The sequence below is a fragment of the Fistularia commersonii genome, chromosome 10 (assembly GCF_037954325.1).
Source record: "Fistularia commersonii isolate RoL2024-O1a breed Wild chromosome 10, RoL_Fcom_v1.0, whole genome shotgun sequence".
Lineage (NCBI taxonomy): Eukaryota > Metazoa > Chordata > Actinopteri > Syngnathiformes > Fistulariidae > Fistularia > Fistularia commersonii.
Genome location: NC_141293.1, coordinates 17667557 through 17691933, shown reverse-complemented (window position 1 = coordinate 17691933; position 24377 = coordinate 17667557). Strand labels below are relative to the sequence as shown.

General features: G+C 41.1%; 1 protein-coding gene across 1 annotated transcript; it reads right to left on the bottom strand.

The window, feature by feature from the left end:
- Positions 1-426: 426 nt before the first annotated feature.
- On the bottom strand, positions 427-24126 carry LOC147230673 (calpain-15-like). The gene is made up of 13 exons (XM_086154130.1): positions 24111-24126; positions 22926-23090; positions 17850-18774; positions 17432-17640; positions 14913-15096; positions 12036-12259; positions 11830-11955; positions 10451-10603; positions 9396-9557; positions 9085-9305; positions 6879-7018; positions 5603-5781; positions 427-2670 (listed from the first exon to the last, which is right to left on the bottom strand). Exons 2-13 carry the CDS (start codon positions 23084-23086, stop codon positions 2493-2495), a joined length of 2862 nt encoding a protein of 953 aa, XP_086010256.1. The 5' UTR covers positions 23087-23090; positions 24111-24126; the 3' UTR covers positions 427-2492.
- Between the last annotated feature and the right edge of the window lie 251 nt (positions 24127-24377).

The following is a 24377-nucleotide window of genomic DNA, read 5'->3' as shown; positions in this document are numbered from 1 at the left end:
ATTTGCATATCTGTGTGTATATAAATATATATAAATATATATATATATATCTGTGTGTGTATGTGTGCGTGTGTGTGTATGTATATTTATGTATGTATATCTGTATTTGTGCATGTCTGTATATATATATATATATATAGATACATATATATTTATGTATGCATATATTTATATATATATATATGTATGTATATCTATTTATATATGCAGATATATACATATACACAGATATATATGTATATTTTTCTATATATATGGATATATATATTTGCATATCTGTGTGTGTGTATGTATATATACGTATATTTATGTATGTACATGTACATTTGTACATGTCTGTATACATAAAGATACATATGTTTATTTGTGTATGTCTTTATCTATATCTATCTATATATATATATATATATATATACACACATACACAAACGCATAATATATAGATACTCTGACAGGGATGTCTCAGAAAATTAGAATGTTGTGATAAAGTCCTTTATCTTCGGTAATGCAATTACAAAAACTAAAATGTCATACATTCTGGATTCATTACAAATCAACTGAAATATTGCAAGCCTTTTATTATTATTAAAAATCCTATCTAAAATATTAGAATATCATGAAAAAGTAATTTTTGTATTTTGGGTAATCCATAATTAAATCATGTATATAATCATATACATATATATATGTATACATATATTGCCTCAGGAAACCTTGACTCTGCTATGTTTATGACTACTATTTTGGATTGCAACACTTCTTTGTGCAACTTTAAGTTTTGTTTTTCTTAAAGGTTGGCAGAGATTATTAGTGTCAGTCTCACAGCGAGACAGTCTGTGGTTCCACTCAGACAAGGGATCCTTTCTGTGCAGGTTTGCATCTTCTCCCAGTGTCTGCACAGGTTTCCTCTGGGTTTTTCCGGTTTCCTCCCACAATCCAAAAACATGCTATTGGTCATCGTGGGACCAAGAATTGCCCAGATGTCTGTATATTTCAAACTGTGATTGCCTGGCAACTGGTCCAGGTTGAATCCAGCTGGGACAGGTTCCAGTACAGATACCGAAAGAACGAATGAAACAATGAATATTATACATACCGTATCATTTTTTCCTTGAATTCCCACTACCACTACTGACCATGTTTTGCATATAATGCGATAAAATCCTTCTTTCGAAAAAGCAATATTAAAAAGAAGAAAAAAAAAAAAACACGTCTGCTGTTTCTGCTCAGCATCCATAATTACAAGACGCAATCTGTTCATTTAATTATTCAAAACCAAATATGTTCTAGCGCCTTTTTTTCCAGATACATACTATTTTCCAGAACTCCACTGGAGGGTGCTGCTGTTGACGTCGACTCCCGTGGACCCCATCAAGCTTATTTGTTTTCTAAACCCGTGTTTCCCAACCTTTTTCGAGCACATATTTTACATTCGAAAAATCCCGCCAAATAAATATTTCAAAAACGCTTTTAATGAAATAGAGTGAAACCGTAGTTTCGATTTACTTTCCCCGGTAAAAGTGAATCCGAACACAGTATAACTTTCATTTCATCGCAAAGCATCGCTAATGATCCTGCAGCAGGAAGATACACAGGTTCTTTCACTACCTTTTGCACTGCGCGCTGCCCACATAGACAAGACAGACGTACAAAGACACGTTATCTGCGTTGAATAAATAAGTTTTGGAGCAATCGGGTGAAAACGGGCATTTTTCTGCGCCGCACCCGATGATCTCTCTCGGCACAGCCGTTGGGAAACACTGTTCTAAACAATAGAATCTGAAACGGAACGTATAAATGTTATATACCATCTAAATTAAGGAATCCTCTTGTGTCAAAACAACCTCAGGCTAAACAAAGGAATAATGTCTGATCCAGCAGAAGCAGAGCCACAGATGACGCTACCCAGTTGTGTGTGTGTGTGTGTGTGTGCGTGTGTGTGTGTGTGTGTGTGTGTAAAGGGTCACTGGTGACTGTAGGGCTGATATATGATAGAATTACATTATAAAACGTAATGGAACTGAAATTATATTTCGAAATGTCTCCTTGTAATTATATTATGTCCCATCCAGTTTGTTATTGTGATGCTAATGCTAATGTATGCTAACACATACATGAAAATGGCATAACAGAATAAAAATAAATATAGCTTGAAAAAAAATTAAAAATGCAGTCAGTGAAATGATCTAAATTTCTGTGACCCATATTTCTAGAATTACAAGAAAAAAAATGACACGAAAAAATGACGAGAAAAACTTTTTTTTTTTTTTACACTGATACTAAAATTTGTTATTCCTAGTTTTTTTTTTTACATCTCCTATCAGAGAACCCTTTTAACGCGTCAAGGAAAGAGGCCTTTTCTTCTTCCCAGATACAGTGAGGGAAGATTTCCAGAAGGACGATCTGTTCCTTGAAAGCAGCCTCTTGCATGTCCGTCGGTCCTGCCGCCTCCCGAAGCGTCAGACGGGTCTTTCAGACGATCACCCGGTTGGCTAGAGGGGCCTCGGCTGATGCAAACCTGCTGTTTCTGGACTCAGAGCCGGACTGTGCGTCGCCCTGGAGGGATTCCAGTTCCCCAGCGAGGCCTGGGCCGCCTTCCGGTGAGCCAGCCTGTGGGTGATGGAGAATCCTGCGTTTCCTTCCAGCTGGGAGAGAACCACCAGAACCTGCCTGAAAGGGAAACAGCCGCAGTCAGAACTGCTTCCCTACAAGGTCATTCATTGTCAAATGATGGTCCAGTAACAGTCACGTGAGCTAACACCAATTCCACTGACTCTCCCATACTTTTTTATTTCAAATCAAATGAATAAAATATGTATTTAATAAATATGTTCCTTGATGTTGCCCATTGTCATCCCAGATGTTGTCTGCTGTCTATTTATTCGTAGATTTTTTTTAGTCTTGCTATCTTCTGTCCTTCTGTTCATTTTTATATTCATATTCGTTTGTTTGTTTGTTTGTTCAGAAGTTTATTAGGACAGTGTACGATTACATTAAGCACAGAGGCAGAGATGTTTGTACCAGATTGTAGCTCAAAGCTAATTTCCATCTGTAGTCCTGAACAATACAAATATAAAACTGTACAAAATAGAAAATATATAATATTATATATATAAATATATATAAATAAACATATATATATATTCACATGTATATTATTATTATTATTTTATTATGAATATGATTATATTCTCATTCATATTCTTATTCTATTTCATTTTTTTGTTGTTTTTTGACATTATAACTGTTACACTGCTGTGACAAAGGAATTTCCCCTATGGGGATCAATAAAGTTTATCTGATATCTTAGAAGAATAGAAAAAATAAAAATGACCTGACCTGACATTGAACATGTCATCATTGAGGCTTATTCTGCAGAGCTTGTTTAGCTTCCTACATCTTCTCCTGAGTCCCTGGGCTCTCATTTCGCAGGTTACCTGGGGGCACGGCTTGATATATTGCAGCTGTTCTGCCAGGTGCCCACCATTGTTATTTCTTTTAAACATTTTAGAGTTATTATTTTTTTATGTCAGCTATTACCATGTAACTGTCAGCGCTACTGGTATTAGTTGTAAGAGATACTGTCTCTATCACCATCTTGGTGTTTGTGTATTTTTCACCCTCTTTGTTCCTTGATGTTGCCCAATGTCGTCCCTGATGTTGTTGTTGTCTGCTGTCCATTTATATTGTTTTTTTGCCTTGCTATCTTCTGTCTTCTGCCTTTCTATTTATATTTGTAGTCATATTTTTTTCATTTTTTTTTTTTTAAATTTGATTTAGATTTTTTGCATTATAACTGTTACGCTAATGTGAAAAGGATTCCCTTAATGGGGATCAATAAAGTTAATCATCTCTTAACGTAACGTAACGTAACATAACTTAACTTAACTTAACATAACTTAACCCTTGTGTTGGTGTTTTCACAAAAGTGAAAACAGGTCCCACAGACCCAAGGGTTAACTTAACTTGACCTAACTTGACTTAACTTAACCTAACCCTTGTGTGGTGTTCGGGTCTGTGGTACCTGTTTTCACTTTTGTGTGTGTGTGTGCCCACAGACCCGAACACCACACAAGGGTTAACTTAACTTAACTTAACTTAACTTATCTTAACGTATCTTAACTTAACTTAACTTAACTTAACTTAACTTAACTTAACTTAACTTAACTTAACTTAACTTAACTTAACTAATCTTATCTCATTCAATCTTATCTTATCTAACTGTTCCCTCCCAGAATTAACAGCGGTGACTACACAACAGCTCCCATCTTTATTTTTTTCTACTTCTATTTATTGATTTTATAGACATCTGAGACCGCTCAACTTCCTCAGGGATCAATAAAGTATTTCTGAATCTGATTCTGGATGACATCAGCAAACCAGCTGCCGCTCACGGACGAACCATTCATCTCTCTGATTTGCTAAAAAAAAATGACTGAATGAAGAAAAGCTACCAAAACGCCGCCTCCCTCTCTGGATACATTTACTTACAGTCATAAAATATCACTGTCTGGATGTGACGGTACTTAATGGCACCAGGACGGCGCTCTTTGCAACGAGGTGATATAGGACCCCGTAAATCTGGCAAGAAAGTCCAGCGAATCTATGTGTTTTTTCCAAAAAAAGGGTTCGGGCTGGAATTTAACCAATGTTCCCCGAGGGATGGGAAGATATGAGTAGACTTAAATGATGAGACAGCACAATATTTTATATTTGGATGGGGTTGGGAGGGGACGTCGCGTTGCCTGCAGTCTCATTGTCTCTCAAATGGATATTTCTTGCTGAGTTTTATTTAATTAGAAATAACCTTTGTGATATTTTTGCACATTCTGAGGTAAATTTTTGCTTATTTTGGGCAGCGTTTATGGATAAACTTTGCATTGCTTTTAAATCGTTATCATGTTAATTAACGGGGCGATTTTTCCGAGTTAAAGATGCAGTTATCTGATTATTTTGAAGCATTTGGACACTATTTTAGTGAAGATCCTGAGTTTATGTAATTAGAAATAGCCTTTGTGATATTTTCACACATTCTGAGGTAAATTTTACTGCGCTGATGCTTGAGCTGTCCCAGATCAGGTTAGGCACCAAGTTAGGCTATACAGTGTGTGTGTGTGTATGTATGTGTACGTCTTTGTCAAAAAAAAAAAAAAAAAAAACTCACTAACCCAAGCTTACTGTTCTGTATATTTCCTGTGCATCTTGTATTTGCAAGTGTTATTTGCAGTCCTTATGTCCTCTATTGTAAGTCGTTTTGGATAAAAGCGTCTGCCAAATGTAATGTAATGTAAAATTTTTGCTTATTTTGGGCAGCGTTTATGGATAAACTTTGCATTGCTTTTAAATCGGTATCACGTTAATTAACGGGGCGATTTTTCCGAGTTAAAGATACAGTTATCTGATTATTTTGAAGCGTTTGGACACTATTTTAATGAAGGTCCTGTTTTATAAAGAACATAAACACCGCCTCATGCCGTCACTAAGCAACCTGCCGTTTAACTACGATCCGCTTTGTTGACAGGCGGTGATTTTTCATCTGAGTTTTTTTTTTTTTTTTTTGTCATCGGCGCTCCGTTTAAGTTCATCAATTCGTTGGTGGAACCTGTGCAGCGGAGGGATGCTGTCGGTGGTCTTCAGGCTGCTGCGCGTCGAAACCACGTTGAAACTGTCGCTGCAGTCGCACGACACATGGAGGTGATGGTGCGGGTGTCGGTTTTCCACCATGACGATGAGTCCAGCCCAGCCGTGGGTCAAGTAGTAGCAGGTCATTCCCTCCCGACCCTGACGCAGACACACACACACACACACACACACACACACGGTTAAAACGCAGCTGATCTTTTTTTTTGTCTGAATGAGGATTATGTTGAAAATTGTCAGATTATTGGGAAAAAAAAAAAGACAACTGACCCAAAAGCAAGAGCAAACAGAATTTGCATTAATTTTTCTTAGATATCACTGTTGGGTGTTTCAAGGATTTGGGACCAAAAAGTAATTATAACATGTTGACATAAACAGGTCATAATGAACTATACAATAGCAAAAATGTATATTTTATTGAGTATTTATTTGTGAGGTTTTGATTTATTCCTGTTTTGGACTTTGCTTTATGCACATTGTATTTTATTTTATTAATTCCTTCATTATCTATACCGCTTATTTACGCTGTTTATCATGCAGTCAGGGTCTCAACTGAACCAGCTTACTTGCTGTTGGCAGAAACTTTACTGTGTTTTATTTTATTTTATCTTATCTTATAAAAAGCTAACATTACGATAAGATAAAATAAGATAAGATAAGATAAGATAAGATAAGATAAGATAAGATAAGATAAGATAAGAACAACTTTATTTATCCCGAAGGAAATTGTTGTGTCAGAGTTTCAAGTAAAACGTAAAAATAATAGATAATAGTAGGAAGGAGGGAGAATAAGAAATACAGGTTCAATAAAATACAATATAGAATACAATAAAATACAAAGTGTCAAAGTTAAGGCTACAATAATGGTATTCTTATTCTCATTTTGAAAAAAAAAACTACATATTCAAAAGTCCAGTCATCATATCGGGTTGCTTAGTTTGGCTTGAGGCTTTTCAATTCTTTTACTGGAAAAAAAGGAAAATGTTGTGTGTAAAGCATCGTCTTGCTCTTGGTGTTATATTGTTCAATCAAACTAATTATCAATGCAAAAGTAATGTTAAAGTTAGCAGCAGTAGCTGACCCTGCTCTGTAAATGTCAGCAAGTGGATTTGAGCTCCATGCAACTATGTTCTATACAATTTTCATGCAGGTAATTTTTATTATTGAAGCATGGTGCTTCGGATGTTGAGCAAATATCGTGAAAGGCGATGTTGATGCGACGGCACAAGAGCTGTTACCTCGTGTCTCTCTCCTCTGGTCTCGGCCAGTCGGATGATGGCATCGGCGATGACGGTGTTTGAGGCCGAGTCTTCTTCCACCATGAGCAGCCTGGAGCTGTACACCGCCAGGATGAAGCCCGGAGCCTCCAGACCACAAGCTGGACCACAGAAGCGCAGAGTTGACATGGAAAACAGCTTAGGTCGCACATGTGATAAACTCTGAAATTTATATTTCAGCTGAAATTTGAATGCTTCTTTCTCACTGTGGGAAATTTATATTTTTTTGGTCCGTCTTTTTCCTTGAGGGGTCGCCACAGTGAATCAACCTCTTCAATCAAACCTCATTCTCTGTATCTTTTTCTCTCACACCGACTGACATCATGTCCTCTTTCATTCGTTCATAAATCTTCTCTCATCTCGGCCGTCCCTCTGATGAATGTCGGTATCTTCATCTTTACTACCCCCGACTCCACTTCCTGTCTTTTCTCCAATGCCGCTGACGCCGAACCATACAGACTGCAGGCCTGACAACTGTCTCGTACACTTTCCCTTTCCCTCTGGCTGATATTCTTCTATCACACATTAGCTCTGACTTTTCTCCACCTGTTCCAACCTGCTTGAACCTGTTTCTTCATCTCTTTTGCACACTCTCCTTTGGACCGTTGAGCCTTAGTACTTAAAATCCTTCATAATCTCCACCCCCCCTGTAACCACATTGTGCCACTGGTGTCCCTCTCATTCACACACATTTACTCTGTCTTGTTGCAGCTAACATTCTTTCATCTCCTTTCCAGAGCATACCTCCACCTCTCGAGATTTTCCTTCCCCTGTTCTCTGCTCTCACTACAGATCACAACGTCGTCCGCAAACATCATGGTCCATGGAGATTCCTGTCTAACCTCATCTGTCAGCCTGTCCATCACCACTGCAAACAAGAAGGGACTCAGAGCTGATCCCTGATGGAGTCCCACCTCCACCTTGAACTCTCTGTAGCCTCTACACCACTGTCTCGCAGCAAGCATACATGTCCTGCACCAGTCTAACATACTTCTCGACCACTCCAGATTTCCTCATACAATACCAGAGCTCCGCTCTTGGCATCCTGTCATATGGTTTTTCTAGGTCTACAAAAACATAATGCAGCTCCCTCTGGGCTTCTCTGTACTTCTCTACCAGCATTCTCAAAGCAAATACTGCATCTGTAGTACTCTTTCTAGGGATGAAACTGCACTGCTGCTCACAAATACTGACTTCTGCACTCAGTCTAGTTTCCACTATTCTTTCCCATAACTTCACTGTATGGCTCATCAACGTCATCCCTCCACAGGTACCACAATTCTGCACATCTCCCATTTTCTTAAAAATGAGCAACGTCACACTTATTCTCCATTCCTCAGGATTCTTTTCACTCTTTAAGATCCCGCTGAATAATCTAACCAGAAACTCTACTGCAGACACTTCCACACCTATTAATGCTCCTTTTCCTTTAACTCGCATCCTCTGTGGCATAGCCACTAACAACTTTGAGCGTCACATTTTCAAATTCCCATTTCAAGTCTATCTGATACTCTTTTCACCTCCAGAACATTCCTGAGGTATTACTACTGTAGTCAGTATAATCAATATTATTACTATTAGTAGTAGTAGTAGCTGTTGTTGTTTGTTCTATTCTTTAATTTATTGGGATTTTTTTAATCAACCGTCATCTGTTCTTTAATTTATTGGGATTTTTTTAATCAACCGTTTAGGTACTAGACAAAAGTTTGTAAAAATTCTCGCAAGATTTCTTATAAAATCCTGAGAAATCCTAAAAATATCAAATAAACTAAAAATAAAGCTTCTCCATCTTTCTGTCTTCATCAAAATTGCTGGATTCAATTTCATATATTTAAATGTTTCTGAAGGTTGTCAGACCAGCATATAATAATATTGATATAATAATTGATAAAATAATAATAATAATAATAGGGTTAGATGGAGAAGGTGATTCGCTGTGGCGACCCCTGAGGGAAAAAGCCGAAAGAAGAAGAATTGATACAATAATAATAATAATTGCTTCAAAATATTGCTAAAAACGTAGAAAATGATTTTCCCGTTCGTAACCATAATAACTAGACCTTTTGAGACACACCGCCATTTCAGGTGAGATTACTTTGAATTTCTGCAAATCTGATGTTTTACGGCAGACGCTCCCGTTGCGAAAAACACTGGATCGGGTTCTCACCGGGTTCCTTTGTGTCAGCGGTGGCCCAGTGGTTGAAAGCGCAGCACAGAACCACATATTCCCCCGGTTCCAGCATGACATCGCAGCCCACAAACTTCCTGACGGAGCGCCTGCTGTGGGCCAGCAGGCGCCCGAGGGACAGAACGCCGCTGCCGTCGTAGGCGGCTCGGAACAGCAGCACACACAGATCCAGCAGGTGACTCTCTGCCTTGTCCCAGCGCCTGGCATCACAAGAGAACAGGCAGTTCTGACAAAGCAGGATGCTATAAATGCCACCAACCCCAGGAGGGGGGGGGAGGTTTGTCTCCTACCTGCTGCCCTGCTGGAACAGAACCAGCTCCACGGACGTTCTCTCCAGGACGGTGATGGACACCACCGTCACCGGGACGTCGGCTCCTCGGGGGAAAAACCCTGGAACCCGGACTTCCTGCCAGTCTGGGTGGATCTTACAGATATCCACAGAGTCAAAATACCTGCAAGGGATCACAACACTCTCATGCTGTTCTTCTGTTGTCAAATACAGATACCAACAAATCAACTCTGCAAGAAAGGGAATTTTTTGGGGGAAATGTTCATGATTTATTATTTCTTGCCGGGCCTTTTCGCTCGGGCGGTCGACCCCACGACCAGACGCCGGATAAGCCGCTATAAATGGATGGATGGATATAATTCTGGCTAATTTCTACTCATTTCCTGTGCCATTTCTTTGAAGTCTTTTAAAAAAAAAAAAAAAACAAAACAGAATTTCAGCAGAGCATTTCAGACATTTTTTTTTTTTTGAGCTTTTCTTTCCTGAGCTTAATCTTTTAACATTTTTTGGGAGATCTCTTGCTTTTGTTCTCTTTTTTTTTTGCCTTATTTAAATTTCCATGGAAATTCTTGCTGTGCCTAAAGTTGTGCCACGAGTGTTGAGTATTATACTTGTATAATACTCAATACAATACAAGAGTATTATACTTGTATAATAATCAACACCCCACGACCAGACGCCGGTTAAGCGGCTATAAATGGATGGATGGATATATTTCTGGCTAATTTCTATTTTTTTTCTGCTTAAAAGTCATTTCCTGTGCAATTTCTTTGAAGTATTTTGAAAAAAAGAAAAACTTAGAAAGAACAGAGAATTTCAGCAGAGCATTTCAGGACAATTTTTTTTTTGAGCTTTCCTTTCCTGAGCTTAATCTTTTAACATTTTTGGGAGATCTCTTGCTTTTGTTCTCTTTTTTTTTTTGCCTTATTTAAATTTCCATGGAAATTCTTGCTGTGCCTAAAGTTGTGCCACAAGTGTTGAGTATGATACTTGTATTTTGGTGGGTTCCCATCCACTAGATACACAGGATGCATATGATATTATCTTCCTAGGAACCTGATAAAATCTGTGAAGTCCATCCAGAAAAGGCCGTCTTCAGCTCGCCGGGCGCAGAGCTCCCTCTTCAGGCGTGGAGGCCAGTCAGGCCAGTCGTCCCCCCAGGATCCAGTCCAGGAAAAGCGACCCCACGGGTTCCTCAGCTGCAGCAATCTGTAAAAACACATAATTAGTTTGGAAAGTGTCGGACCTCGGAAATGCAGATGGCTGCTCACTGCTCACGGTTCGTCCATGACGGGTAAAAGACAATTTCCAGTTTCCCCGGAGGGATTAATAAAGTGAATAAGGAAACAAAATAAGATCTAACGTTTTATTTATTCTTTCATGCATGAAACAATTTGGAAACTACTTCCTTTTCCGTTTCTATAAACAATGTTTTCTTGCAAAACACTGAATTCAACCTTTTTTTTTCTTAAAATGCAGGCCAGTGATTGTAGCTTCCATCAGTTTTCTCCTAAATTTGAATTGAATTCGAAGCATTTTAATATCAAATTTTCATGATTTTGAATTATTATCTATCCACATTTTAAATGATTTTACCACCATGCCCCGTCTGTCCTTCCTTCCTTCCTTTTCTAATCATCTATCCTGCTTTTCTTGCACTCGAAGTCGCGATGGGACTGGATTTCAACCCAGCTGTCGAACCATTAGCCAAACTCGCGGCCCGCGGGCCAATAGTGGCCCTCTGAACAATATTTTGTGGCCCCCTGCCTGAAATCAAATCTTTGTGTCAGTGTGGACCGTGCATTTTTTCTCAGATGCATCTGGGGGTTTTATACAGATGGTAAAAAAAAAACGGGCGAGGAAAAAATGAAAAAGTGACTTTGCACTGTTTTATTTTTGCTTCAAAATTTGAAAACAAATGTATTTTTTGATGGAAAAAAAACATCTAATTCCAATGTTAAAACAATCTTTTCTTTTCTTATTTCTATAAAAAACACAAAAAGATTGATTTAATAACACATTAGCCTTGTAAACATTATACCTCCTCTTGTACATGCTCCCAATCAATTTTCTAATAAATTCTAGTGGCAAATTTTCCCACAATTTTCTCTTTTAACGCAACAATATTTTTAGGGTGTAATTTCATCAACTCTTTTTTTAATATTTATTTTTAATATTAATTCGTCATGTATTTTTTAGAAGAACAGTTCATTACGTGTGAAGATTTTTATAATTCACATGTTTACCTCTTTGTTTACACAGGGTAAACAAGGGAAAAATTTGGACTAGGTGTTACTTCTGGTAATGATTTTACTGGTCCGACCCCCTTGGCGTCAAATTAGGGCGTATGTGGCTCTCGGACCAAAATGAGTTCGACATCCCTGCACTAAAGTGTAAAACCAATGCATTCTCTCATTCGAGCCTCCCAGGCTGACCTTTGCCCTTCCACATCACGCACATCAAGCACGGAGTAGGCGTGCCGTGGCCGTAACCCCAGGGACTCATACACGGCGTCATCCACCTTCATGTTTCCTCCTCCACATGAAGCTCCCATCAGGAAGCTGATGGCACACAGGAAACCGTGGGTTATGCCAGAACCAGGACTAGGTAGCCCCCCTTTCACCCACACAGGCTCACTCACCCAGCCTCCTTGGAGCTCAACATCCTCGCCCATATCAGATCGGTGTCAATTGGTTCCTCCTTGGGGTTTGTGGCGCTCAGCTGGAGGGCCAGGGACTCGCAGGGCGCCCCGGTCAACGTGGACAGGCCTTCGATTGCACGGCCTGCTTGCAGGGCGAAGTAGGAACCGTGGAGTTTGGCCAGCGCTTTTTCAATCAGAGCCACCCAAAGCTGCTTCCGCTGTGCCTGAGGAGGCACAGAAACCCAGTAAGCCGTCACACTCGATAAATCAATACACTTACATACCGGGTCTTTTTTCTGCCAATTGACCAGTACAAAAAAAATTCTTATTAAATGTAAATGGTAGTTTTGAAACTAAATTAATGCAAGAAATTGGAATTTATAATGAAACTAAAACAAAAAATAAAAATAAAAATAAAAATAAAAATAAAAATAAAAATAAAAATAAAAATAAAAATAAAAATAAAAATAAAAATAAAATTGGGACAAGTTAACTTATATTCAACAAGAAAGCGCTTAAAAATTTAAGTCAACAAGTGGAGTGCAGATTCTTTCAAATGGGAAATTGGAGAGCGTGCTCGATGAAACCGATGTGGTTTTTGTCCTGGCTGTGGAACAGCGGACCAGTTCCACACCCTCGACAGGGTCCTTAAGGGTCTATGGGAGTTCGCTCAACCAGTCTACATGTGTTTTGCAGACCCGGAGAAGCGATTGACACATGTCCCGCAGAGGGAATCCTGTGGGAGGTGCTCCGGGAGTATAGGGTACCATGTAATATGGGCAGTTCAGAACTTGTATGATCCTGGTAGGCATTGCTGGTTGCAAGGACTCGTTGGACCCTGCCAGGGCTGTCCTCTGTCACAGATTCTGTTGGTAACTTTTATGGACAGAAATTCTAGGCGAGGCCAGGGTGTAGAGGGGATCCGGTTCGGGTCAGGATCGGGTCTCTGCTTTTTGCAGATGATGTCGTTCCGTTGGCTTCATTGGACCACGAGCTCAAGGTCTCGGTGGAGTGGTTCGCAGCCAAATGGGAAGAGTCGGGATGAGGATCAGCACCTACAAATCCAGGACTGTGGTTCTCAGGCGGAAACGGGTGGAGTGCCCACTCCGGGTCGGGGAGGAGGTCCTGCTTTAAGTAGAGAAGTCCAATTGTCTTGCTGTGGGTCCGGGATCCAAGCGACTGAAGGGAGCTTTCTCCACAGGGTGTCCGGGCTTTCCCTTCAGCCATCTGGGAAAGGCTCAGAGTCGAGTTGGTGCTCCACCATGTGGAGAGGAGTCAGAGGAGGCGGCTCGAGCATCTGGTCAGGATGCGTCCTGGTTGCCTAACTGGTGTGGTGTTCCAAACATGTCCAACTGTGAAGAGTCCCAGGGGAAGACCCAAGACACGCTGGGTGGACTACATTCAAGATCCCCCCAAAAGAGCTCGACCAAGTGGCCGGGTGGAGTGAATAAACTCGAGGGAAGATAGATGGATGGGCGGATGGAAATTTTGTAGCTTTAACCATTGGAATGACATTTTCTTTGAGATCTTTAATCTCTTCTGCCTCAGAATCAGCTTTAGCCAAGTATGTTCGCACGCAAGGAACTTGGCTCCTGTTCACTGTTAGACCTTGGGCTAATGCTAACATGAGAATAACAATGACTGGACAAAAGGACATTATGCACAACGCAATACGTGTTTTAACAAGAACTAGTATGAGGTATCATTTCTGTCCGGGCTTCCTGTGCATCACAGTGGATTTTAAAACCCTTCTCCTCGTCTGCAAAGACCTTAATGGCAGAGAGGAATCATATCTGAAATAACATCGGGGCCCGTAGCTATGCTTTCAGGAATCAACGCTAATTGCGGTCCAAAGAATCCCTAAAAGCAGAATACGAGCATCAGGTTATTAAGCTCCTCTTCCGTGGAACCATCCTCCGATCTCAGTCTTGGGGGAAGACACCCCCTTTTTACTAAGAGTAGGCTTTCTTTTTGAGAAAGCTAATAGTTAGGGCTAGGCTAGGCCCTCGTTAGCCACCGCAGGCTCACCCTGCCGAGAAGCACACTGCACCCCATGATGCACTTCTATCATTCCTCCTACTCTTCCAATAAATATTGGCGCTATTGCCGTATGGCTATCTGCGCCACTGTTACCGTTAGAAAGCAGTTTAAAAGCACTTTTTCCTCGCCAGTGTTGCTAAGTGTTTGCTCATGGGCTAATACGATCCAGACCTGCTCTACATGTTGAGCTTCATGAGACAATTGTGTTATGATTTGGTGCTACATTGACAAAATATAAAGTGCAATGTAGTTAACGCAAGTGTTCAGCGAGGTGGTACGAAGAGATAACAAAAATATGGATACACGTGTTGGTATATAAACAGTGTGTATATGTGAGCTGCATACACTGACATGCCTGCATTATGATTAAGACGTAAACTATATTGAGGAGCTATGATTCAATTCAATGTTTACAGATTGTATAGTTATTTTATTGCCTATCTGTATATTTTATATATATTGTCTATTTTATACAGTTTTATATTTGTACTGTCCAGGACTACAGATGGAAATTAGCTATGAGCTATAATCTGGTACAAAACATCTCTGCCTCTGTGCTTAATGTATTTGTACACTGTTCTAATAAACTTCTAAACAACAAACAAACAACAATACAGATGTTATTGTAAGTGTATGAGATGCTATGAAATATATTGTGGGGATTTATGCCGGCTTGCTGTTCCTACGTCTGGTAAACTAGGCTGAAATTACAATACCTCTTTATTTTGCAATCCCACGCTCAGACACTGTTTTTCATTTGAAAAGGAAGGAAGGAACATGTTGATCGGTCTGTTGTCATTTTAAAGATCACAATTCCTGTTTAGATCAGCATCTCACCTGAGAGAAGAGGAGCTGGCCTCCTTCGTCACACGGCAGCATGTCGTCCACCAGCACTGTCGTCCAGGAGCCGTCTTTGCAGAGACGGACCTGATAAGCTCCTTCAGGACACAGCGACCGCGTCACCAGAACCTTCTCCACCAGCTCGCCACGTTCGGCCAAAACGGCCAAGGCACTCAGGAACCTGCGGTAACCAGAGGCGGAACATGTACGCAGCATTTACAACAGGGGGGTCAAACTCATTTTGGTCCGGGGGAACTGTTGAGATACGTTTTGTAATAACGGTGCATTTTGTAATAAACGTTCAAAATGTAATAACTTTTTCATTTCATTTCGTAATAAAGCTGCATTTTGTAATAAACTGCCGCATTTTGTAATAAATTTTGCCGCATTATGTAATAAGTTATTACATTTTGAGAAGATTATTACAAAATGCACTTGCAACTTTTTTATTCTCTAGGAAATGTAATAACATGGAATTTATAGAATATTCTCTGTTAATGCGACCTTTGAATAGTGTACTGATAGTAATTGCTAAGTACTGCTACAAGGCTAATACAGTGATACTAATAATAGGCCTAGCTTTTACAAATACTTAAAGTAACATAAAATACAATTAACAAACAAATAAACTATGCTTTAGAATTATTATTACATAATGCACCATGCTATTACATTTCCTAGAGAATAAAAAAGTTGCAAGTGGATTTTGTAATAATCTTCTCAATATGTAATAACTTATTACATAATGCGGCAAAATTTATGACAAAATGCGGCAGTTTATTACAAAATGAAATGAAAAAGTTATTACATTTTGGACGTTTATTACAAAATGCAGCTCAACAGGGACACATATGGCCTCATTTGATGTCAAGGGGGCCGGGCAGTAAAATAATTACCTAGAAGTAACACCAAGTCCAAAGTTTTCTTTTGTTTTAGTGTAAAGGAGGTAAACAGGTCAATTCTAAACATCTTATGTAATCAACTGTTCCTCTAAAAATTACATGACAAATTAATATTAAAATTGATTATTAAAAAAGAATCGATAATATCACACTAAAAGAGAAAATCTTGTCACTGCGGGAAAATTTGCCGCTAGAATTAATAAGCAAATTGATTGTTAGCATGTACAGGACTGTCTCAGAAAAATAGAATATTGTGATAAAGTTCTTTATCTTCTGTAATGCAATTACAAAAACAAAAATTACTTTTTCATGATATTCTAATATTTTGAGATAGGATTTTTGAGTTTTCTTAAGATGTAAGCCATAATCAGCAATATTAAAATAATAAAAGGCTTGCAATATTTCAGTTGATTTGTAATGAATCCAGAATGTATGATATTTTTGTTTTTGTAATTGCATTACAGAAGATAAAGAACTTTATCACAATATTCTAATTTTCGGTGACGGTCCTGTAGAAGAGGAGGTATAATGTTTACAAGACTAACGGTGGCTATTAAATTAATCTTTTGAATTTTGCCCGTGTTTTTTTGTTTTTGGGCTATATCGTATGTGGTTTTTATAGAAATAAGAAAAGAAGAGATCGTTTTAACAATGTCACTAGAGGTTTTTTTCATCAAAAAATAATTTTGTTTTCAAATTTCGAAGCAAAAAATACATTGCAAAGTTGCTTTTTCATTTTTTCCTTGCCTATTTTTTTTTTTTGGAACCCACTGTATAAAACCCCCGGATGCATGTGAGAAAAAAAACGCGGGCTGCACTGATTTCAGGCAGGGGGCCACAAAACATTGTTTCGAAGTTATGGAAAAATATATATTTATTACAAAGTAATGACCTAAAAAAAAAAAGAAACTCAAGCAAATAAAAAACAAAACACAGCAATAAGAGGGCAAGAAAGTCACCATTTATATTAAATAGCTACAAAAATTTAATAGAGCTTGATTTATAGCGTTACTTAAATCAAACAACAACCTAACAGTTTACAAGTTATGAACTCAATTCTAAATAAACAGAGTCATGGAAGGAGAAAATGTAAATTTTCAAAAGGAAAAGTCAAGCTCTCTATTCAGATCCTTTGCATACATACATATATCGGGGGAAGAAAAATGTATTTATTATTCATTATTGTCATCCGTAATCTTCCTGTGTGAATAAATTGAGTTTGAAAATTATCAAGTCAAATCAGATTTTATTTATATAGTGCCAAATTACACCGCAGTTGTCTAATGTAGAGCAGGTCTGGACCATTCTTTGAATTTATTTACAGAAACCCAACTTTTCTCCGTGACCAAGCATTTGGCGAGACTGACATAGAAACACTGCCTTTTACCAGGGAGAAAATTTTGACCGATCTGAGATCAGCGCGGGCGTCCTTCTGTCTTGACCGGTAGGGGCAGAAGAATGAAAGAGACGGACAGATATCTTGTCATTTTTTTCCAGTTGCTCTGATTTTTAAACGGCAGCAAAGCTGATTTAGAAGACTTTACAACATTAAATAAAAAAAAAGGAAAAATGGCATCGTCACTACCGTGCAGAAGGTCATGGTGTTTTGCTCACCAGCAGTTTCCCAGGAGTCCCTGCAGGATGTCTGAGGGGCGAAGTGTGCGAAACACACACCACTTTAACCCCCGGTCTCTGATGTTGCAGCAGCCGATTTCTTGGGGACGGAGCCACTTTCTGACTCGCTGTTGGACGCTGTCGTCCGGTGGGAACCCCACTGATTTTGGACCTGGGGGGAAGCTGTCATCCACAAATGTCACACCGTTCTTAGCAGCGGGGGAGAAACAACACACAATGATAAATAATCAAAAAAAAAAAAAAAAAAAAAAAAACAAGCAAAATTTTGAAACAAACTCAATTTTAATTAAAAAACGAATCCGACGCAGGCCTCCGTTAAGTGTTGTTACTGTGAAATTAGAAAAAAAGCGAGAGTTGAAATGTGAAATGAATATCTGGAGGCTAACTGCCGGCAAACCTCTCGGCAGAAGCTGACAATGTTCTCCCACAGCTCGCGCGCTTGTCCTTCATCGTTCTGCCGCAGAGCCTCCACCGGCTGGCTCTCCTTCCTCCTGGGCGTCCGCTCCGCATTCAGCCTGGACGCCTGTTGCTGCGAGGTGTGGCAGGCCAGGCAGTGACGGGCGCCGACGCCGTTGATGAGCGTGCAGGCCGGACACGTCCACTCCTTCGCCGGGACGGAGCGGGTTAGCGACGAGGAAACGTCGGACGCGGGCGAGGTTTCCTCCGCGAGGACGCTGAGGCGACGGCCGCCGATCGGCTCCGGCGGGGCCGACGGAGGGGGAACTTCTCTACGGCTACAGGGGACCGGTTTGTTCTGTCCCGAGGGTGTCGCGCTGAGCGTGGACCAGTACTCTCCGGGGGGGCTCCCTCCCCTCGTCCGCACGGAAACGGAAACCGTCCGACCGCAGGGGTCGGGTTGACGCGAAGGCGAGGCCTCGGGTCGGAGTTCGGCTCGTGTCGACCCCTCGGGTCGGAGCAAAGCCTCGGCGGGGATTTGCGGAAGGGACAGTTTGCGCGGTCCGCCGCAGGCCGAGCAGGACATGGAGGTGGGGGTGTTCTGAAGCGTGCACCTCAGACAGTCCCACACCAGGCTGCTGGTCGCCGCGTCGTCGGGCGGCGACTCCAGAGGGGAAGGGCGGGCGGAGCGAACCCAAGGGCGATCGCGCGGTTGGTCACAAATGGAGCACGCCAGGCTGTCGGGGGGATTTGCCAGGGTACAACGGGGGCAGGACCAACCCCTGCCGCGAGTCCAGCGGGGTTCCGGGGTTCTCCGGCGGGGAGCCTCGCAGATGGAACAGCGGGGAGCTCCGGCCGCGTTCAGGAAGGTGCAGCAGCCGCACGCCCACTGCGTCCGCTGCAGGGGCACCGAGCCTGAGGAGAAACTGATGAAAGAAAGACATTTCTTTATCAGGTCTCCGTATGACGAGACCCAAACACCGCATTCATCATTTCCATTCTCTCTTTCATTTGAAATATGCTGCTCAAAAAAATAAAGGGAACACTTGAACAACACAATGTAACTCCAAGTCAATCACACTTCTTTGAAATCCTAGTGTTTTGACTTGTTTTAAGGACATTACATCAAAGTTGGATCAGCCTGGAGTTTGTTTTTACACTTTAATTTTGAGAGTGATTCCTAATAAAACATTGCTGGACGTCGGTGTGCATGTGGCCAACTGAATAGGGAACGGGATACTCTTTCGAGTTCTTACAATTTTAATCCGACTCCGAAGGAGTCAGCGCTTCACCGGGCATGAACCTCACCGCACACGACTGGAGGAAATCATATCCGCCTTTTTCAATGCGTGCTAAATATCAGCCATTATGATCAGAAAGTGTTTGTGTAAAAGGATTTTTACCGGTCAAATGTAAAGGATGGTGAGGGCGAAGGTATCAACCAGAATCTGCATCCTTCTGAAAATATTTCAGTATATGCATAGTATACTGCTCAAAAAAATAAAGGGAACACTTGAACAACACAATGTAACTCCAAGTCAATCCCACTTCTGTGAAATCATAGTGTCCACTCAGGAAGCAACACAGATTCATTTTGACTTGTTTTAAGGACATTACATCAAAGTTGGATCAGCCTGGAGTTTGTTTTTACACTTTAATTTTGAGTGTGATTCCTAATCCAGACCTCCATGGGTTGATACAATTGATTTCCATCGATCGTTTTGGTGTGATTTTGTTGTCAGCACATTCAACTGTGTAAAGAGCAAAGTATTTCATAAGAATATTTCATTCATTTAGATCTAGGATGTTTTTTTTAAGTGTTCCCTTTATTTCTTTGAGCAGTGTATAAACCCTTATAGAGCAAACGTGTCAGATAACTATCAGATGGATTCATTCTTCGTATAAAGGGCGGCGGACGGCGTATTACCTTTACTTGACCGCTTCACCATCATGCAAATGTGCAACCCTGAGCGCAGGATATACGAATAAAATAAAAGCATAAAGGACGAAAGAAAAAAAACAGAAGACAAAGTTGAAACGGTCTGCCGCCATTCCAACATCTGAGCTCGGCGTGCACGATGCATGGGAAAAACTATTTCAGTCGAGCGCCCTGTCCCAACTCTCCCACCCCAATTAAAATAAAATGACATTTTTTTTTTTTTAAACAGTAGTTGCTGACACTTTGCCTGCAGGCAGCTAGCGAGTCCCCCCGTAGAGCAATTCTAAAAATAGCATCTGCCGCCGATGCCAGAGCTGGTGGGAACTGTGATGGAAACCGCTCTAGTCTGTGTTTTTTGAAAAGCGCCACGGTGTATTACCGCTCCATCCGAGCATCTCACTCGAATATGTCGAATCTTGACACTTACCGGGGAGATTATTGACTGGTGAAGGAATGACGGCACCAAAAAAACCTGCACGGCGGCAGGTAGATTTTGAAAATAAAAGATCTTTGATTGTATCGTGCATCATGAAGATGGGTTGTTACTTCACCAGCTACTGTCGGTTACTGCAGCTGGAGCTGTCACACACACACACACACTCAAACTCCACCTGCAGTTCAATTATCCCTTCTCCTCCTTATCAGTGGAAATGTCAACGCGGTCATTCTCCTCCAGACAGAGCAGATAATGTTTGTTGTGCTCTTTAATAACAACATTTTGCTTGATCCCCATGTTGAGGCTGCCAGAGAGCCGGCGGAGTCTCGAAATCCACCAGAAATCAGAGCCTTCGGTCGAAAAAAAAAACCCTACAATTCCTCTAACGTGTCTTTTTTTCCACTTAACTTCAAATTAAATATTTGAATTCTTGACTTTTATTTTTGTTTGTGTAAAATAACACCATATTCTAAATACGAAATAAAATAAACAGCAGGTTACTGGAAGACTGGACTGTGAGTATAAAAGGTTGTATGACTGTGGCATTGTGTTATTGACGGTTTAGCAGTCCAGTCGCCTAATCAATGGCCTCTCGCCTAATCAATAATGAATTATGGATGGATCAACGGACGGATATATTGGATAAAACACCCAGATGTGTGAATGAGCGAGTGAACGGTTGTCCGTCTCTATACGTGGCCCTGCGATCGCCCGGCTCCAGCATCCATTCTGATGCCAAATGCAGGAAAAAAACAGTAAATATGAACAAATAGAAATCTTCCAACATAACTTGTTACTGATGCTGACTGGGAATGATAGGTTTAGTAGATCCATGAGATCCATGAGATCCATGATTAAGTACAGTATCTTCAAGTGTGATGCAGTGATACCAGTAAGTGGCATGTTAGATATGCTAATTTTCAAATTTTAATTTTCAGATGTTTGTGGTAGCGGTCATAAACATAAGGTGCGATAAGCGATGTATCTTAAGTGTGTCTGTGGGATGAAGTGCAGCAGGGCAGGAAATGGAAGAAATATATGTGATTGAAAACCAAAAAAAAAAAAAAATAATCCCTATATTTTCATGATAGAAAATATAGGGAATGCAAATGAAAAATACTCATATCAGCAAGTCTGAGCAGACAAGTGGCTCAGCATCCGAAAAGCTCCCGGTGGGACGGAGCTGGGCTAAAGATAGAACGAAAACCGTGAAGCAGACAATCCAGCTGAATCCGGGCATGAAAGACTTTCTGGGTGATTTTTTTTTTTTTTAACATTTAAAAGCCCAACTTATGATCTGAAGGATCTCTGGAAACGACTGGGAAACTCCTGATGTCTGAATGCGTTAAGAAGCCTCTTCAGCTCTGTTCCACTTTATTTTCCTCACTTTTATTAAGCCAACTTTGATCGCCGAGCATCAAACGTGGTGTCTGAATATCTGCAGCCCTGGATTTCCACGGGAGAGTTTGTATCGCCTTTAGCAGATCCCCGACTGCGGTTCAACCACCAGGGAGTTCCCAGGTCGCTTTACATTTCCTGTCAGCGAGTAACTCGACACTGCAAGTCAGGTGACGATGGGGTTTGCAAGCCAGGGCTCCGACTGGACGGAATATAGATCCGTAAACCGCAGAGACGCGGAGCAGACTAGAAATCAGACATTCGCTTTGTATCGGGCACCATGAAAAATTGATGAACTCACAGTAAAGCCGGGAAAGTCGTGAGAAAACGAACTAAAGAACCCGTTCCGTCGGGGTGGGATTATGATAAATCGTAAGCCGATGTCGTTATTTATGCATTTGATGGATATATTAATAATAATTGGAATTATTACTATTATTAGTGTGCTGTTGTTGTTAATTATTGCTTTTCGTAATAGTTGTAGAAATGATGCTCTTTAATGATATAGGAGAATATTAGGCCGATCCTCTTCCGCTTTTCCTCGTCAACCAACTTGATTTCTTTCAAAAATGTGGGCATAAAAATGGCGTTCAATTTTTCCATTCAGTTCTACTATTACCATTATAAGCAATAGAAGTAGTCGCGGTAGTTTGAAATATAAAATACATTTTTCGGATAAACACCCTCGTTTTTCTGACAAAACGGGAATTTTTGCGCCATATATCCAGAAAATTTCCGTTTCGTAAATTGTTCCGTCACGACATCCCTTCCCGGTTGATCAAATCGGTTTGCTCGGAAAGGTTTGATCCTGCATCGCGACTGGGCTTCGGCGGGAAGCCGTCGGTCGTCAGCGTAGGACTTGTCGACGTGACACGTCAAACATTGAGTCACGATTTTATCTTCACCGGCAGAGGAAGCAACTGTATCTGTCGGCATAATCGGGCTCATTAGCGAAGCTAAAGGTCATTCGTCCGTTCATTCTCTACACTTTTAGCTCTGCCGGAACCCGTCCTGGCCTCTCGCTTGGCCAGAACGGACAAAAACCATTCGCCCTCTTGTCTGCGGGGTTTCTCAGTCCTCCGGGTCAATTCTTGCCAACAATCGTCTTCTCGTAACAACCAGTCTGAAGGTCTGGAACGTCCTCCAAGTCCGGGTTGCGACGAGGAGAAGATTTTGACAGTTCCGATGAGGCTACGGCGTGTTTTCGTTCCGCGGGAGGAACCCCGAGGAACCCACAAATATACAAAGGCCCTTCTTTCGGAATCCAACCGGCGACCTTTCGCATCTCGATGTTCCCGATTTACCTGCGCTCTCGGTGCTGGGCCGGCCGAGGAAGCTGCCGAGGGATGAAGGTGCTTTGGCTGCTTCTCAGGCATCCCATGACGGGGGAGGGAGGCGAGGTGGCGCTCCGGGGAGTCTGCTCGCCCTCCGCCTCTTTGACCAGGGATGACGTGGAGCTTCCCATCGGGCTGGAGGGGGGAGGAGCAGATATGAATTCTTACAGGAAGTCGGGACGTTCTCGTTAATCCGAACCAGCCTGTATCGCCGACCGACGGGAAGGAGAATCCCTAAATGTAGTTTTATACGCGATAAAACGCGACGGCATTCGTCGAAATCGTTTTCCAAACAGCGTTCCGTGTCGTTTCTCTTATTGACCGCGTGATTGAGTCGAGCTAAAGGAAAAAAAACACAGAGTTCGGTAAAAAGAAAAGAAAAAGGCTTTTTACAGCGACTCGACAAATTCCCCGAAGACAAAGAAAACAGAAAAGTATTTAACAGGAAGAAATCTTGAACAGAACCAGATTCAGTGTGGGAGGGATATCTGCTACGGCGGCTTAGGTTCTACACATCCAGTTGATTTGTTTTTTTGCTCACACGAATTCAAGACTCTGTTTTATATATAATTTTCAAATGCTTCATTATCCAAATTAAATCAGATTGAGCTGGAACACAGGGTTTTTTTTTGGGAGGGGGGGGTTCAAAACCTCTGTTTTTGATTTTTTTTTTTTTTTTTTAAATATCAGTTGTTTTTCTTGTTTATCCACAAGGCCCCTGAGCAGGAAGTTTTTTTGGAAAATTCCAAGGTTAGTAAATCAGAGAGTCCATGACGTTGTCTCTTCATGACTGTACAGGTGTCATGTTTTTTTTTTTTTTTTTCCCTTTTTGCCATTGAGGTTGCTCTTCCCGCTCCTAGTTCTCAGACCGTCTTGTCCTTGAACAAGGTCTCAAAGTGTCCCCAATAACCTCCACATCTGCCCGTTCAGATGACAAGGACCAAACTCCTCACATCCCGGTCCGGTTCTAAAACTTAAAGACTTCAAACATCGAACGAATCATCGCTGTCGTCTGAGTGTCTCACTGCAGACGGAATCCCTGCTGGTCCTTAAGTTACTAGACTTTGCTGGTGCAGCTGCAGCGGATCTGCTGAGAACAGGAGAGACACAGCGGGAGGTCACTCTGCCATTGGGACCGTGATGAAGATCACTTACCTGAGCGCAGACTCGACCGGCGGATGATGGGAGACACGGATGAAGATTCCTGCTTGGAGCCTCCACACATCCTCTTTGCTGGAGGCTCATCTGCAGTCACTGCCGTCTCTCCCCTCATCAAGCTGCCACGAATGCAAACACATTTCCTGTCAGTCCTTCCAAAATAAAGTCCCTGCAAAATATATGATGAATATGTCAAGGGGCTGCAGAAGGTAAATCAATGACATTATTAGTTCAGCGTTTTTTTTTTAAACAATAAAAATGTAA